The sequence below is a fragment of the Mus caroli genome, chromosome 1, assembly GCF_900094665.2.
Source record: "Mus caroli chromosome 1, CAROLI_EIJ_v1.1, whole genome shotgun sequence".
Classification (NCBI taxonomy): Eukaryota; Metazoa; Chordata; class Mammalia; order Rodentia; family Muridae; genus Mus; species Mus caroli.
Window position 1 is genome coordinate 165,725,591 of NC_034570.1, and position 18,714 is coordinate 165,744,304.

Below are 18,714 nucleotides of genomic sequence, written 5' to 3' on the forward strand. Positions count from 1 at the left end.
TATATATATATATATATATATATATATATATATATATATATATATACATACACTATTACCCTGCTGGGTCCCCTCCCCCTTTAGACTTCTTCCTCCCCTCTCAAGTTCCTTTCCTCCTTTAATCCCCACCATGTTTAAATCTGCATTTCATATATGAGAGGAAGCATGCTGTTTGTCTTCATGATTCTGCTTACTCCACCTGAAACAATCACCTCTGATGCCACCTACTTTCCTATAAATGTTATCACTTCACTGTTTTCCAGCTAAATAAAACTCCATTGTGTAGATGTACCTCATTTTCTTTTTCTTCTTGTAGTTTTTTTTTCCCATTACATTGGTTCTTTAACAGTTTCACAGTATAAAATGCATAGTATTTACTCTCTCTTCACCCTTTCTAATTGCCCTCCCTCCTCCCTCCTCCTTCCTCCCTCCTCGCTTTAGGTTTGGTTTTGTAACCCATTTAGTCCAGGTCCTCTGTGTGCCCGTCCATTTTGCTTCCCACTCCTTCTGCCCTGAGATTTCTCCCTGTCATTCCATCCTGAGAACATCCTAACAGCACGTGGTATGGACTCTGGTGGGCTGTGGAAGTCTGTCTTCCTTTGTTCAGGAGATCAAGGGACACGTTGATGTTTCTGTGAACCCTCCTCCATCTTTGAAGGTTTTACATGGGTTGGGTTTCATCAAAGAAGTTTTAACTCTATGCCTTCTGCCTATATCTCTCTAACAGTAGTGGGGTTTTTGAACTACTTCACAGAACCCAGTCTTGCCTACATGTAAAACATGTATCCCACACTGGTCATCTGTTACCTGCTTACTATTAGGCCCTTGGTGCAGTGCTTTAAAACATGTGCAGCGTTAGTCCCTAAATGTCCACATCTCTGTGGGAGGGCACCCTACCAGGTCATCCTTACTGTGCCCAGACGTCTAATCCTACCCACTTTCTTCCTTCCTCCATCCTCTCCCTGTGGTCAGGAATCCAGTTGTGCCTTGAGAGAGCTGCGGGAGGCTTGGAATAGCTTACACGTTATATTTCCATGTTATCTTCTTGTCTTCTTAGCCACTTTGCCACCTAACAGTGAAAGATGACACTGACAGTCTTTCCAAATTACACTTTCTACAGCAGCTGGGAGGAGATACATTCAAGATGCAAAGCCTGCATCCCAAGCCATAGGACCAGCTCTGACAGCTGAATACATAGTCTGTGTTTCCATTTAGCTTCATTTGAACCTCAATTACATATGAGTTACATTTGTAACTCACTCTTTGTTTATATTGTTGCTAAAAAGTTCATGTTGTTGCATTTCCTTGCATAAATATTCCAGAACTTATTCATCCATTCCTTTTGTAATGGTCATTTAGAATGCTTGAAGAATAATTTCTTTTTAATTGGATGATGAAAAAGTCCTCTCTAAACATTCTAACATCTGTTCCCTCATTTGCATGTATAGAGTCTTCTCCTGAGTATATGTCATGATGTGAATATTTAAGTTGACATAGTAATCACAAGAATAAGTAAGTGATCTAGCAATTCATGTTTTCTGGTTCACGATGATTTCATGAACCAAGAAGCAGAACGAATTCTCTTTTGTCCAGAGCAACAAGGGTTACGTCTTTCTCTCCTTTGCCTTGAGGAAAGACAAATGTGCAAATAAACACAGAATGTGAGGAACTTTTTAAGGAGAAACACAAGAAAGTTAGGAAGCTGTCCCATGTCTGAGTTACACTGGGGTGACAACAATGATGCTCCTTAAAATATCTCAGACACCTAAGGAGAAGGCACAGGTCTTCAGCTCCCGACCTTAGAACCCTCCACTCAGGACATCCTTTTCCCTCCAGATCCTAGGGTCAACTTTTATCTAGGTAATGGATCATACCATGGAAGCAGACCTCAGCCCTCCACTGACTTGTGCGAGACTCTGTGCCTAGCATAGCCAGTGAGACCCATGTATACTACACTGCTTGTTGTCTGTACCAAATATTGCGTTTTCTACCAAAATGTCTATGTATGTACAGAACCAAATGAAAATATGAAAAATATGGTTTTGATTTCTAGGTTGGAGCACTGAATGCCTGCTTTCTTGCAAAGAGGAATTTCCAAGTTGATGTGTACGAAGCTAGGGAAGGTAAGTTGGTCATAGAAAACAGGAGAAAAGTTTCTTATTCCTTGGTCTGTTGCTCTAGATTTTCTGAATAAAAGACAAATGTTTTGATTAAAAAAACAATTTAAGAGATAAGAACTATTAGAATGTTTTTAAAACCTCAGTGATCTAAATTTAATCAAATACCAATATACACTTGACATTTTTCTATCCATGAGTTAATGAGTCTTGCAGTTTGATTCTGAATTGAGCGGTTGCTCAAATGCAAGGATTTTCTCACTCCTTAGCGTCATTTAAGCAACTGTGTGCAGCACGGCATCTGTTCCCTGTTTTTAGATATTCGCGTGGCTAAATCTGCACGTGGAAGGAGCATTAACTTGGCCCTTTCTTATAGAGGACGGCAGGCCTTGAAAGCCATTGGTCTGGAAGATCAGGTACATTGTTGATGCAGTTTTCTTTCTTAAAAAAAAGTGTGTGTGTGTGTGTGTGTGTGAGAGAGAGAGAGAGAGAGAGAGAAAGGGAGAGAGAGAGAGAGAGAGAGAGAGAGAGAGAGAGAGAGAAAGAGTGTGTGTGTGCATGCCTGTGTGTGATGTAGCCCTGTGTGTTCATGTTGATGCCAATGACTACACATGAAAATTATTCCTGCAAAGGCTTGGAAAGTTGCAAATTTGACAAGCTAGTAAACCTTTAACATATGGTGGGTGTAAAAAACTGGAGACACGTGGATAGGGCTGGATACAGACATGATACTACAACCCCATCTGACGTCATGCCTGATCCTGGGCTCTTATAGGAAGGCAGATCTCTTATTGGATGGGTAAGAGTGCTCTAGATCCTTTCAGTTACAATGATGAAACACTCTGATCAAAAGTAAATCCGAAGAGGCAAAGGTCCATCTCATCTTACAGGTTCCATCCCATCATCACCAAGGGAAGTCAGAAAAAGAACTGGACGGCAGGGCTGCTTGCTATTTCATGCAATATTCCCTGTGACCAGGGCATACACATCCCAGGAGACGTAACAGAAAGCATGGAGGATTGCAGTTTCTCCCCTCACAGTGACCCTTTCCGTAGTCATAAGAAAATCCTTTGGCCCCCAACTCGGTCCCCTCTAACACCTAGCCACACCCTGTAGTCTGTGATATCTGGTTGAAACCAGATAGACATTCGTTTTCTTCCAAGATAGAGAAACTCTGACACACTCAGGAGTGAGGTTTTCACAGAGCGACTTTCCAACCACATCGAGCTTCCCGAGTCCCATTAAACGCTTTATCTGATAAATCACATTTCATTTCACATCTCTTTAATTCTCTGGATGGTATGTCACGCTAGTGGAAATAGCTATTCCTGGTTCTTCTCAGATCGTTTCCAAAGGCGTGCCCATGAAAGCCAGAATGATCCACTCTCTTTCGGGAAAGAAGTCTGCAATTCCCTATGGGAACAAGTCACAGGTAGGTTTACACTGGACACAGTGGGATTATACAACAATTCGGAGCCGGATGCCTGCAATGTGCCTCTTGCATGATAACCCTTCCTCTCTTCCCTTGTACTAACTCGGGTACCTCAAGCCTTGGTCTAGACACTAGTTACCTACTTAGCTCCTAGTTGATGCTCAAGCCAGGACCCAGCCAACATCACCGTGACAAAAACTGGGCTACTGCTATTAATCCCACCAGACCATTTCTTGTTTTGCGCATGGCTCCTGCTGCCCAGCTGTTTGGGATGCCCTCTGTCTCCAACTTCCTTTTCAATTAGAGAAAATTACCATGTTATTTGTTGTTGAGTATCATGTACAAGGACAACTCTGGAGCATTCTGTGCTGCAGTTGCCTTCCCCTAAATGACCCTCTTGCCCTGGGTTTGCTTATAATAGACTGTATGGAATGAATGAGAAATGTTTTCAATGCTTTATAATTCCTAAAACGACAGAGGCCAGAGGGTGATGTTGTTTTTGAAAGCAAATCCATTATCTTGCTCTGTGTTTTTCGTGCTGACATTCATAACTGGAAGAAAATATATTTACATCTAATTATACCCTCTGAGTTTATTTCTCTGAGAGAAAATGAAGGCTCCAAATATCCACAGTAGAGAGGGGGATTCCAGTTTGCTTTATTTTTATGGAGGCTTATGAATCACAGAGCTCAAATAAGGTTCACATTCTTCTGAAGGACAAGGGACAGTCAAGGACAAGGGTTTCTGGGAAGAGGCATCAGCAGAATAAGACAAGGGGAACTTCGTTGTGTGGTATGGACAGGAAATGGGAAAGTGGTTTGGAGAAAAGGGGGAAGTTGTAGTTTACAAGAAGGCTACAGAGGAAGTTTGAAACACTTTGTAGGGATTTTAAATCAGTAGCAAATCAGAATTAACCTAACCAAATGGATGAAAACTGGGTGAGACTTCATTTCTAAGACTTAAATCTGAAATGCAAAGTCTATTCAGAGGTTCGGAGGAGAGATGTATGTTCATTCAAGCATAGCAGAATCTTTAGACTTATTGAACTTGAATCCAGCTGCCATACTTCATAGAAAAGGAAACAGCTCGTGTGAGATTTATCAAGGCAAAAATAAGGCAGCTTCTTTCCCAATGGTGTGACCAGGAAGCCAGGCAGCACTGCCTATAGCCAACCCCATTGCTATCTGATTCACAATCTCATCTCACTCTTCCTTTGCATTACCATGGAGCATCCTGAGGAGGCTGAGCCATCCAACTGAGCTCATGCCAGAGGGAATCACCTATCAGTAAACAAAGTCATTCTAATAGTACTTCAAATACTAGAGAAACTAGATAAAGAGAGCGACTGGGACCAGAAGCCACAAGGCTTTCTTGATCCCCCCAAGAGGGAGCAGGTGTGTGTGGGAGTTCCAATTTTAGAGCTTTCACTACAATAGGGTGGAAGTGGTCCCTTCCCCACCTCCACTGCTATTTCTCAATTCTTACAAACTGGGTGACTGGTAGGTTTACAGCCATGCTAGTCAGTCCTTCAGTGTCTGCGTGATTGCATTGACATTCGTTGTGTTTGAGTTAAACAAAAAGGCCACCTTGCCTTTTAAGAACTACATCAAGTTGCTTTGACCCACTCAATTGCTCTGCCTGAGGAAATCCAGTCATCCTTGGGACCCCCAAGACTTCTACACATTTTCAGGGAGACAGGCTTCTTTTGGCCTCTGCAGGCTCTCTGCACCTCTTTGCAGCCACTAAGATCCAGATGTGAAAGCCACCACTTCCTCAGTCCTTATGCATGCAACGTCTTCAAAAGAACATGCACTGGGTCTGGGAAGAGGACTTAGAGAGTAAGACCACTTGCTGAGCAAGCATGAGGCCCCGAGTTCAATCTCCTAGCATCTAGTCTGGAGACACAGCTCAGCGGATAAGAGCACTTACTACTGTTCCAGAGGGTCTGAGTTCAGGTACCAGCTCTCACATTGGGATGCTCATAACCACCTGTAACTCCAGCTTTGGGGAGGCCAGCACCCTCTTCTGACCTCCACGGGTTCCTGTATTCACACACAAACACACATACAGAGAGAGAGAGAGAGAGAGAGAGAGAGAGAGAGAGAGAGAGAGAGAGAGAGAAAGGAGAGAGAGAAATAAAAACACACCCTCAATAACCCAGTACCCACATAAAAAGCCAGGCACAGGCACACCTATCCCTGCAATCCCAGTGCTGTGGGGTGCAGCGACAGGAGAATCACCAGGACTAGCTGGCTGCTAACCTGGCTCCAGGTTCATTGAAAGCCAGTCTCAGAGGAATAAGGCTGAGAACGACAAGGCAGGACACTCAATGACTTCCATACCCATTTCACTCAACATTACACACAAAGACACAAAGAAAGGAACAGAGAGTGACAAGGAGACAAGGTGAGAAGGAGAGAGGGGAAAAAGGGATAGAGGATGAGTCTACTGGAGAGCTCTGGGCCATGGAGGAAGCAATTTGTACAAGATACACAGTTTGGATATGCATGACATGAAAACCTGACTCCCCAAATCCTTCCTGGTCCTTCATCCTCTAGCTGTTTGTCTCTTGACTCTTTCCCCCACACCACGTACAGATGTTCCCTGGCTTTTGTACATTTCCCTCTCCCTCCCGGCCTGCCCTGGTAACTGTCACGATGATGTGTAATACACAGAGGTGGGTGGACAAAGCTGTGGTCACATTCCTATGCTTCTGGGTTCCCATGCTCCCTTAGTGTGAAGCAGTCTCCTTTGAAAGCACTGTGTTGTGTTTGAAGTGGTCTGCGCTAAAACTATTGCATTACCGATCTCCAAATAAATGGTCTAACTTGGGTCTTATCCTTGTGGGGTTTTTTTTCACAGTGACCTCTAGGGATTAGCCTTTTAGAATGGGTGTTGCATGTACTGTGGCAGGAACAATACCAGCTCTTGCTTCTGGGGCAATGCCATCCAAACAGCTAAAATGGACGGGATGGAGAAGTTCTGGTGGTCCTATTGGATGGATATGTTCTATTGATTCCCATGGCACAAAAAGCCCTATAACTAGCATGCAAAGAATCTTTTCACCACATTGACTTAAACAAAGCTTTACCACTGGAATATTTCTTACCATCCTTTATAATGTTCCCTCGCTGTGCCAGGAGTGGAGGCTGGGGCCTTGCTCATGCTGACAATCCTTGCACACTCTGAACACACACACTAAATTAGCTAGTTCTAACAGCAAGCACCTCCTCAGCCACTGTCACTGTGTGATGACTGAGCCATCTTTGTACCAAGTTTAGATTTGATTGTTAAGATCAAGTTTCTGCTTCAGAATGAGAGGAAGAGACGCAAGTTAGCATTTTTGTGTTGAAAACTCTGGGGTCTTCTCTAATTTGGAAAAACGATATGTTTTAAACAGTTAAACAATGAATTCATTCTGACCCCATCTGTGCCTGTTCCTTTGGCTTTATTTGTGGAGACGGAGACAGGGCTTCTCTGTGTAACCCTGGCTGTCCTGGAACTCACTCTGTAGGTCAGGCTGGCCTCATATGCATAGAGATCTGCCTGGCTGTGCCTCCCAAGTGCTGGGATTAAAGGAGTGGGCCACCACTACCCCAAATTCACTCTAACTCATAAGACTGAATTTTGACATTCAGGGTCCATGATGGATATTTTTAAAAGATAAATATTTAAGCTTAACTTTTTATGACTTTACTGGTGTGAAGGTGAATACAACAACCCCAGATTTATTATTACGCGTCAGTCTTTATTTTACTTGATTTTTGGTTCTGCTTTTAAACCAAACTAAAAATAAAACATTTTAACTGATGCTTAAAGCATTATGGTCCCTAGACATAGCATGTGCATTGCATTAAAGGACAGTCAACCTGCTACAATTTACCACAATGTCTAAAATAGCCAATATAAGTCATAGTGAGAGGCTGTCCTCACCCACCCCAACCCATGTTACCGTCACACAGTTTTCTCTGAAATAAAGGACTTGGAAGTAGATATTTTTAAAAGCGCATTTACTCTGATGTTGTCAGTAGCAAAACAATGTAGCCACCATATTTAGGGAGCTCTGATGGAAATATGCAATTTACAATGTTGTTAAAATTATGCTAATGAAACTAATATTTTCACTGTATGAGGTTTAATTTTTACAGTATGAAAATTTGAGAACACCTAAGATAAAATGTTAGATATTATATTAAGAATATTTGATTAAAGTTGTTTATTATTATCATAATTATTACCATACTACTTAGCTAAATGGTTCTAAAACTAGTTTATAACAATCAGCTAAATAGTGAATATTTCTTCTTGCTGAGTAACTTAGAGTTACATTTGCCCACTCTCCAGAAACAATGTCTACTTTGTTTTTCTTACAGTATATCCTTTCAATAAGCAGAGAAAACTTAAACAAGGACCTGCTGACTGGTAAGCCTACCACTTTTGTTCACCAGATTGGGTAAAGCCCTTGAGAATATTCGGGTTGTCACATGACTTACGAGGGTTTGGTTGCTGTTCCTTTTTATGGGTTATAAAAAGTAAGCTCATGTACAGTACAGGGCCCTTGAAAAGTAGCAGTAAGATTGTCACAGAGTCTCTGTCTCATCACTTACCTAAGTGACAATAATTCAGTCCCTAGACATTGTAATTGTATCACACTCTGTTCAGTCAAGCACTCATAGTCCAGTGGGTCAAGAGACATAAGCTGACAGCTTGCCAGGTGCTCTGGTGCTCTATCAGATGTGCATATCAGGGAGTGAAGATATGTAGGCTGAGAGGTTACAGCCTTGAGGGCATTGCCATAGCCCCTGAATGCCAAACCAAGGCCTGGGGCAAAGTTAGGAAGCTGTGTGGTGAAGGGGAAGGCAGACTCATGTCTCAAGGAGACCAAACAGGTTATATAGAGGATACTGAGAAAGAATAAGATGCAAGAAATCAAGTTCTAGCTCTCAAGTTTTGTTCTCTGAATAACTGGAGAGGACCAACCACCCATAAACAGAAAGATAACCAGCTGTTTAAGTACATCTGTAGTTTAGGGAACCAGTGCCCCACACCCTTGATAACCTCTAACCCACTGAACCTTTCACTCCTCATTAAATTGAACAGTTAGTTATACCAGTTCAGAGATTATTCTGAACAGTCTCACTATGAGCAGAAAGTAACCCTCACAATCCCTACTATCTTTTATTTTTAATTTTAAAAACTTCTTTTGCTTTTGAGATCATATAATGACATCATTTCTTCCTTCCCTTTCCTCACTTCAAAACTTTCCAGTTACCTACCTGCTCCTTACTCCCTCTCAAATACAAGGTCTCTTTTGTCATTCATTGTTGTTGCAGGCATGTGTGTGTGTATGTGTGTGTACACATACATATATATTCCTAAATATAATCTTTTCAGTCTGCTTAATGCTATTTGTGTGTGTTTTTAGAGCTGACCATTTGGTGTTAGACAGCCATGTGGTATACTCCTCCCTGGGAAAGACAATTGACTCCTCCCGTTCCTGGCATTCCTTAATCGCCTACAGTCCTCTCTGCATAGGGTTGAGACCCCATAGGCTTTCCCCCATCCACTTTGTTGCAGGTCCTTGCTCAGCTCACGCTTAGGCAGGCATGTGGTGAGTCTTTATGGGTGTAGTTTCTGACAACAGGAGACCCAGACTCACAGCAAACTCTCTGAGCCTGTGGCTCTCACAATCTCCCCAACCCCCTTCCATGAAGCTCCCCGAGCCTTACATACAGGGATGTTTTCTATATGTACACTTCGGGATGGCTCCACAGCTCTGTGTTTTGATTGGTTGTGGTTTTCTATAATGATCTCTATCTGTCACAGAGACAAGTCTCCTTGATGAGGAGTGAGAACTACACTTATTTGTGGGTATAAGTATCGTGTTAGTTTAGTAGAGTTGAGGTTGTAGGTTCTCGTCCAGATCTACGACTTCTCTAGCCCTGGGTAGTTGACTTGGTTCTCAGTACGGAGCTTGGTTTCCCTTTTGTTGGGCTTCTACTGCCTTCTTAGCCAACCCTTCTTGATTCATCCTAGAAACCTTTGAGTTGTCAGAAAGTTTGATGTCCCACAGAATTAATTACATCTCCAGTTATATTTGGAACTATCTTTTAGTTAGATGATGGATGAAGTGGGACCAGTTTATTACACACATCCCTGTTGGTCTTTAGAAAGATAAACATCAAGCAGTTTTTAGGAATAGCAATGTAGCAGATCTGTTCAACAACCTCTGAATTTACTAAGATCGTGATTATAGCAAGTTGATACTGAAGCACCAGTCACGATAAGCACGTGGTTCACAAGCAATAATTTCCACAGTTCTCTCAACAACTGTGTGAGGTGGGAATTAAGTTTATCTCGGCCTTACAAATAGCAAAATGACAGCTTAGAGATCTTAGATCTCGCTGACATAAGTGGTAGAATCTAGACTTGAGCTTTAGTCTGTTTATTCCAAAGGCTTTGCTCTTTAATGACTCAATTTCTGATTTTAATATTATATATGAAATACATGCTAACACTAAAGAGCTGAAATATTAAAAAAAAAAAAAAAGGTACAGTCTTGGTAGACATGACAGACATTCCCAAACTGTTTTTCTCTAGGGATCTGCTTCTTCACGGGCTCTAAATTAATAAAGGTGTGTGTGTATTTACATATATATATATATATATATATATATATATATATATATATATAGTCCCTGACCTAAGTATTGTTTGGCATATAAAACTCTTCATTTCTTTGCAAGGCATGAAACATGTGATCCACCCATTCCATATATTTGATCAATTATAAATACTTTTCTCAAACTAAATCACCTCCCTTATGAAAGCATTGCAGTTAAAGTCATTCTCAGATACATCTACTTTTCATGGACAATGGTTTCATGGTTTATTTATTCATTCAGAATTAATAATAAGGAAAGCATAGATCAGTATGTTTGGGACATTCAATAACTCCTGTATCAAGACACTTGTAAAGATCTTTTTCTAGAAGTAACTCTCAAGTTTCTTAGGTAGTGCTCTTCCCAGTGACCCTCCTAAAGTTGCATGTCCAGTTTCGGACCACAAATGCCAGCCGTGTGTGTAATATTCTAATTGTATGGGAATGGCTTTATGTAACCTGGTATTTAAAAAAGTTAATTAAAAAAAGGACACCCTAACTGTATCAGATAAACTCTAATTTCTGCAGCAATGAGATAAAAAGAATTTCTTATTTCTTTTTAATTCCTTTTTGCTTTTGAGACACAGGCTTACTATGTAGCTGAGGCTGACCTTGAACTCATTACCTTCCTGCTTTAGCCTCCTGAGTGATGTAACCACAGGCATACACAACCACACCAAGGTCTGCTGGTTTTATAGTTTCTCGGTGTTCATCTGTTGTACTTATAATACCAATAAATCAGAAGCCGAGAGGAGAGAGAGACACACACATAGCAGACATTCATAGTGGTTGAACATTTCTAGTCACAAATCAAGCTAAAAAGGCACCTTTCATAATAACATATGTGACAACTGTTTCTTTTCAAAGGCACAAACAGTCACTAGGGTGCAGGAGTTTGGTGGATTTTTTAAAAAGTGACAACAGCTGTTTTCTGTTTGTCTATATTATTAAAACTTATACTAGACTACCCACAAAACAGTTGTCCAGTTACCATTTTAACAAATTCGGGTTAAGCGAAATAAAAGTATCTTCTCTGGCATGGTCGGTACACACTCGGAAGCCCGGCGCTCAGGTGGTAGAGCCGGGGATTGTAAACTCAAGACTAGCCTGGGGTACACACAGCGAGTTCACAATTGTGCTACCAAGACCCTGTTGCAAATAAAAAAATCAGTAAATTTACTAAGCAGCATCTCTGTTTACTATTCAGGGGAAATGACCATCGTTTCCATGTGGTTATGTGAAGCCACAGTTGCACCTCGGTTCTATTTACCTTCTCTTTCCTCCCTCAGCCGTGGAGTCCTACGCCAATGCGAAGGTGCACTTTGGCCACAAGCTGTCGAAATGCATTCCGGAGGAAGGGGTACTCACAGTGCTCGGGTAATTGCTCTTTAGGATTTTGACTTCAGAGGGCAAGGGTAGGAATGGAGAACTCTGCTCATAAACTTTGTTCTCTGGCTCTTTTGGAAGCGTTAAACAATTACTGAAGTGAAAATTCAAATAGTGTTCACAACCACTGAGTTTTTGTTTGACAATAATCGCGGATACTTGCTGAATACCCAGACCTGGTAATTTTTCTTCGTTTCCATGCTCCAGCTACCGTTCTCTGTTCAGACTTTCTCCTCTTTGGAAATCGGTGTCCCTACCCTGCCTTGTGTCTCCTGTCCTCTTACGTAGTGGGATTTCCTTGCCCGTCCTCGGTCAGTTCTAGGTCCTCTAATGTCCCACTTTCAGAATGCCATGCGTCCAGTCAACAGTTACACAATCGTTTGTAAATTCTAGCTAGCGTTATCATGTACATCCAGGCCCTTTTCTCATCCTCCGTCTCAGCAAGTGCCTGATCAGTGATGTCCCAATGACGGAACAGTGGCGTTATCTCAGATTCATAGATGCCTTGCTCACCTCTATTGTCTTCCCTGGTGCTCTTGCAGCATAGTCACGGTCGCTTAAGGTGCACCCTCCCCTGCTTCCACTCATTAAATCTGTGCGTTGTCACCAGCGTGTCTTTCTTCTCCTGGTTCTACAGTCTCTTTCTTCTTCCTGGGGCATAATTGTGTCGAGACCTTGTCGCTGCATATGTGGGCTACTGCCATTCTCTGTGTGTCCCCTCTTCCACTTCAAACTGAACAGTCAGTTTCCTGAAACTGCCATTTATCCATCGTCATCTTTCTAGTGTAAGAAATCATTTTCTCCTTTTGCCAGAACCAGGAATTTAAACTTTTGCCTTTATCTCCAAAATGGTTCTTCGCTCCTCCCCCTTTGCCTTCTATGTATTGCATAGTTAACCTTCCTTATATACAGACTTTTTTTTTTTTTTTTTTTTTTTTGGTTTTTTGAGACAGTGTTTCTCTGTAGAGCCCTGGCTGTTCTGGAACTCACTTTGTAGACCAGGCTGGCCTTGAACTCATAAATCCGCCTGCCTCTGCCTCCCGAGTGCTGGGATTAAAGGCATGCGCCACCACGCCCGGCTATATACAGACTCTTGAATCACTGGTACAACCAGCCTCAGATCAGAACTATCCAAAACAGAGATTTGCATCTCTAAGAAAGCACAAAACTAAAATTTCTCTGTGTTGGTCATGCACAGGCTTTTTCTCTTGTCCTTGTTCCCTAAAGATGAACACACAGCATTTCTAGAGAGAAGTTGAAGCATCCAAGAGGGTGTGTGTAGGACATCTGCAAATGCTGTGCTGTTTGACATAAGGAACTTGAGTCTCTGCCGATAGGGATATTCTGGAACCAATCTTAGAGGTCAACAGGAGACCAGTGTGTTCTGTTCTTCCGTTCATTGTCTGGTATCCTTTACTGAAGCTGAGCCTGTTTCCTGGAGCAAACCCTGCTCCTGCTCACATCTCTGCAGATGCTCAGGAGTTAGTTCATTTGCATACTTGGACTTACAGATGTGCTTGCCCCTACACTCTGTGACAGCTTTCCCCTTTTCTCTATATTTCCATCCTTCAGCTCTCACACTTCCGGAGAGCACATTTGCCTTAGTAACTGGGTAGATGTACATTATTCTCATTTTCAAAAGCAAAGCCATGTCTGGGACAAGCATTTTCATCTTCATCTTAAATCTGTTGTTTCAAGTTAGATAAAGTCCGGCTTCAAATTACATGTGTAAAGTGAGTTTTTGGGGTTACCTCTAGAGTTTGCTTTTTACATCCACGTGGAAATATGTTACTGGTTTTGCTATTTGTTTGTTTTGTTTTGTTTTGTTTTGTTTGATGTTTCATTCTGTTTTCAGACCTGACAAGGTTCCCCGAGATGTCACATGTGACCTCGTTGTAGGGTGTGATGGAGCCTATTCAACTGTCAGAGCCCACCTGATGAAGAAGCCCCGCTTTGATTACACTCAGCAATATATCCCTCATGGATACATGGAGTTGACAATTCCACCTAAGAATGGGGAGGTATCAAACACTATTGCATATGCCAACAAGATTTTGCTGACAGGACCCTGAGATAGCTGTCTCTTGTGAGGCTGTGCCAGTGCCTGGCAAATACAGAAGTGGATGCTCACAGTCATCTATTGGATGGAACACAGGGCCCTTAATGAAGGAGCTAGAGAAAGTACCCAAGGAGCTAAAGGGGTCTGCAACCCTATAGGAGGATCAACAATATGAACTAACCAGTACCCCCCAGAACTGTGTCTCTAGTTGCATATGTAGCAGAGGATGGCCTAGTAGGCCATCAATGGGAGGAGAGGCCCCTGGTCTTGAGAAGATCATATGCCCCAGTACAGGGCAATGCCAGGGCCAGGAAGCAGGAGTGGGTGGGTTGGGGAGTAGGGCGGTGGGGGGAGGGTATAAGGGACTTTCGGGATAGCATTTGAAATGTAAATGAAGAAAATATCTAATTAAAAAAAAAAGAAAAAGAATGAAGTTCTGCCATTTGCAGGAAAATGGCCACAACTAGAGATAATCATATTGAGTAGAGTAAGCTACTTCAAGAAAAGTAGCACATGTCTCTTTTACAGGTAGCTCCTAAATTCTATATAGCCACATACAGTCACATATGTGACAGTAGGAAAGAACCAGCCTAGGAGAGCAAAGAGAATTAGCAGGTTGAGAAGGAGGAGGAAGGGGCAGGTACATGCTCAAACTGTAATATTTATCTGTTTGAAAATGTTCTTATATAACTTAGTCTCATGTACAATGAATATATAAATTCAAACTACTGTTTCAAAAGCATCTCAATAAAAATTAGAGAGCTCACAGAATAAAAAAGAATGGGGAAGCATAAATTGCCCAATCTATAAAAGCACTAAGGGCAAAGCAATTGCATAGAATCCCACATACATATGCATCAATTGCATAGAATCCCACATACATATGCATCTAGCCACATGTATGTTTTATATGCATATATTTTTATGTACATGGACATACATATGTATACTGCATATATATGTAAATATGCATGCATATTTATATGCGTAGAAAGACAGGGTGAAAGAGAAAGAATATCTCATAATAGTATGCTCTCCAGTCTTGGAATAAATGGTTATGAAAAGCTTGTCTAAGGATGGAACCCAAAGTATTTTCTAAGACAGTGTCTACTTCATTCAGTAACACACATGCAATGTACCATATCTATGGGGTTGGTCTAGAATGCTGCAGAGGAAGGTGCAAAGCAGCAGAAGAGATGAGCTACATTAATTGAACCTGTGCTCTTTGCCCTGCAGTACGCCATGGAACCTAACTGTCTTCACATTTGGCCTAGAAATGCCTATATGATGATCGCCCTTCCGAACATGGTAATGTACAAATTCTTATAGGATATGTATATGTGTATATATATATATATATATATATATATATATATGTGTGTGTGTGTGTGTGTGTGTGTGTGTGTGTTTGTGTGTACTGTTTATATATATAATATTTTATATGTAACATATAATGTTTATATATAAAATATTTATATATAATATTTTTATCACTTACTTTTGTGTTGGACATTTATGTACCTAGTTGATCTCATATTTAATATATTTAATGATCATGTCTTTGAAGTTTTGGGCTTCTGAGGAAGAACTGGAAGCAAGTTAAATGTTTACTTTGGAAAGAAGACTGTACTTATGTGAATAATGAAGAGCCCATATCTATGGTGCTGTCATCTGCATTAGAGGCAGTCTAGGAGCAAGTGGGCACAGCAAAGACAAAAGAGATTTAGGTTATGTATCAGAAAGAAATTCCAGTTTTTAAGGTGTATGGAGAATTAGGGTGTACATGCAAGTGCGTGCGTGTGTGTGTGTGTGTGTGTGTGTGTGTGTGTGTGTTCTTTCATTTGTCTCTAGGATCTTTCCTTATATAGCCAGCTTGCTGTGTGTTCTCTGGTAGTCTTTTTCTTCCTGTGGCTGTCTATCACAGGATCAATATGTCTTAAGAGGAAGAAAACAAGGAGGGGGAAAAAACCCACATTGACCAATCTAAGCCATGTAAGGACTGCAGTATTTACTTGGTGAACATGGAAGGTTTTCAGGGTAGCAATTCTCCAGGTGACCCAGGAGGCAAGGAGCACCTCTGAGACACAGCCGCTCTTTCCTCCAGGGAAAAGTGACAAAGCTGAGTTGGAAATTCCCCTCTAGGACATCTTAGTCCCAGCAAGAGCCCTGTGGTTTAGCGGTCCACCCTTAGTGCCAACATCACAGGTATGTGTTTTCTCTCACCTTGTTCCTCTCCTTCTCAGGACAAATCTTTCACATGCACCTTGTTCATGCCCTTTGAGGAGTTTGAAAGACTTCCAACACGCAGCGATGTGCTGGACTTCTTCCAGAAGAACTTTCCAGATGCTATCCCTCTGATGGGAGAGTAAGTCTTCATGTGAAACTGCACTGTTAATTTCTTTGGTTTGAGTTGTTCAAATTCAAACAAAACTATTTCGATTTTTCTCAAAAAAAAAAAAAATCTAAAACACACTGGCTGGAAGCCAGCGTTAGAGCAAAGTCTAAGTGGGCTCTCTGTTGTAAGTGGAGATTCTGTAAAAAAAAAAAAAAAAAAAAAAAAAAAAAAAATGGGCTTAGTTTATCCTGAAAACACAAGCACAAGCATCACTGGGCCTTCCTCAGGCTACCTGGGCCACAAGACTCGTTTCGATGTCTTCTTATCGAGAGATGGAGATACGTGAGTGACAAAGCAGATGCAGGGCTCAGGTCTGTCCCTTTCCTAGTCATGTGTTTTCTGATGCTCAGGGCTCCTTGGGACGAAATGCTTTGAACACAAGCCTACCTACTTGGGCCAGTTGGTGAAGGACTGAGTAAGATCCTTGTAAAAATTGGTGACACTGATTAAGTTCTGTCCCACCCATTGCTGAGTGAGTTAGATAGATAGCTGGCTTATGATCTGCTGCTCAACTGGCCCTTGTCAGCATCACCCTCCACACGTACTTTGCTGTATGGTCCCATTGAAGGACTTTGCATCCTCCAACTCCTCTAGCACCCCACCACCACCACCACACCCCGCAACAGAAGCAACAGCTGGCTTGCTTATACTCCAGTGTTTGCTCTGGGAAGACAGAACAACACTACAGGAAGAGTCTTATCTATCTAGCCTTCCACACATTTCGTGACTTAGAATTGACAGGACCCATCTCTCCCAGTTTTTGGAAGCTGAGCTATTCAAAATTAAGGCACCACAGTGAGAGCTATTTCCTGGCTCACAAAAAGGGCACCTTCCGCCTTCGAGAACTCCTATGACGGAGGGGATTTTGTAAGGACATAAATCCCATTTGCTCTGGGTTCCAGACTCACAAGTGAGTGAGTGAATTAGCTCCCAAGTTCCTGGCTGCAGCTACCATCACACTGAGGATTTGGGTTCTACACATGAATTTGGGACACATGAGCAATCAGGCTAAAGAGGAACAGGAGTTGTTTTTGTTTCTGAGTAGCCTAAGCCGACTTGGCACCAAGAGTCCTTCCTCGGCCTTTGATTCTGAGAACACATGTGCCACCAGGCCTGGTTTACAGTAATATTGCAAACTTCCTTCTGCCTCATACTTCCCAGCTTGGACCTTTGATGCCTGGACCAAGGTGCCTTTCTGATAGTGGAGTTACAGAATCTACAGCTAACTGTGTAAAAGGGAAAGTGTGACCCTGGTCCATAGCAGGACTTAAAAACTGCCAGGTGGGGGTTTGAGAGATGGCTCAGTCGTTAAGAGCACCAACTGCTCTTCCAGAGGTCCTGAGTTTAATTCCCAACAACCACATGGTGGCTCACAACCATCTGTAATGGGATCTTTTGGTGTGTCTGAAGACAGCTACGGTGTACTCATATGCACAAAATAAATAAACCTTTAAAAAAACAAAACTGCCAGGTGTCACTAGTTCCTGGTCTATGTAGATCCACAACTTTCCACCCTTGAAGAGAACCTGTTTGCACACCAAATTTAGCTCTTACGTAGTTTAAAATTATTCCACGGTCATTTCTTGCATCTTTAGCCAGACCTCACGTTCTTTAAATGTTTTTTAAATTACATTACACGTTTGTTTATTTGCTGGAAAGGGGGCACTGGGCAGGCACACCCAGTCAGAGGACAACTTGCAGGAGTCAGTTCTTGCTTTCCATCATGTGGTTCCTGGGGACTGAACTCAGGACATCAGGCTAGCCAGCAAGCACCTTCCCCTGCCTAGTCAGCTTGATGGCCCCAGACTTACGACTCTTGAGGACATGTAGTGTTTCTGTATTTATAGTTTCTAAAAAAAACCTCTGTGGATGCTTCGCAAATAACAAAGGTTTCTTTGTGTTTAGACTCACCATGCTCATCAATAGAGATGTTCGGTTGACTTCAGTCCATTGAAGTCTTATACACATTGGCCGACTTATTAAAACCTCCTCAGACAGGATTTTGCTTACTGTTACCCATCTCTTAATACACAAGGATTCACACTAACTTAGTATCTGTTTGCTGTGGTCTAGTAAAATGCACTGTGCCTTTTGTTCACAAGAGTCAAAAATACACTGGTGTTTTTGAAGACAGCCTAACACATAACAATACATTTGAAAACACTAACATGCTCATGTACATAACAATGCTTTTATGACATGATACATACATGTCACATTTCAAATTATTTAAATGCTGCCAGACTTGACCTTCCGTGTGTGATTAACATTATCACAAATAATGGTGATTGGAACAGTGGACTTGAGTGTATACATGTTTTTATGGTGATGTCCATGTGGAGGTGGTCCAAATGTTCATGTGCCCACACATATGTGCATCTTCCTGGAGGTGAAAAGGTAATCCTGGCTGTCTTCCACCAGTATTATGGCTCTCCACCATAGTTTTGAAGATCGGGTCTGTGATTGAACCGGAAGCTCGTCTATGAAGTAGACTAGCTTGTCGGCAAGATGAATACCTTGGGTTTGATGAATAGGCAATCTAGACAAGCACTAGTCAAATATTGTATTGGTGACTGAAACATATTTCAAGTATAAGTAGCTTGTGAATCTTTTCTACAAATTACTGACACACATTTTGGTTGTAACACAGTGAATAAATGCCCA

The 18,714-nt window shown here is 41.8% G+C and overlaps 1 protein-coding gene across 1 annotated transcript in view; it reads left to right on the forward strand.

Moving 5' to 3' along the window:
- The window catches only part of Kmo (kynurenine 3-monooxygenase), a 29,843-nt gene that overhangs the window by 3,265 nt on the left and 7,864 nt on the right, over positions 1–18,714 (forward strand). The window contains exons 2-9 of the mRNA XM_021170309.2: positions 2,054–2,123; positions 2,436–2,533; positions 3,460–3,549; positions 7,923–7,971; positions 11,500–11,587; positions 13,452–13,617; positions 14,892–14,963; positions 15,899–16,020. Coding sequence (XP_021025968.1) covers positions 2,054–2,123; positions 2,436–2,533; positions 3,460–3,549; positions 7,923–7,971; positions 11,500–11,587; positions 13,452–13,617; positions 14,892–14,963; positions 15,899–16,020 — 755 coding nt within the window. The remainder of the gene's footprint in view (positions 1–2,053; positions 2,124–2,435; positions 2,534–3,459; positions 3,550–7,922; positions 7,972–11,499; positions 11,588–13,451; positions 13,618–14,891; positions 14,964–15,898; positions 16,021–18,714) is intronic.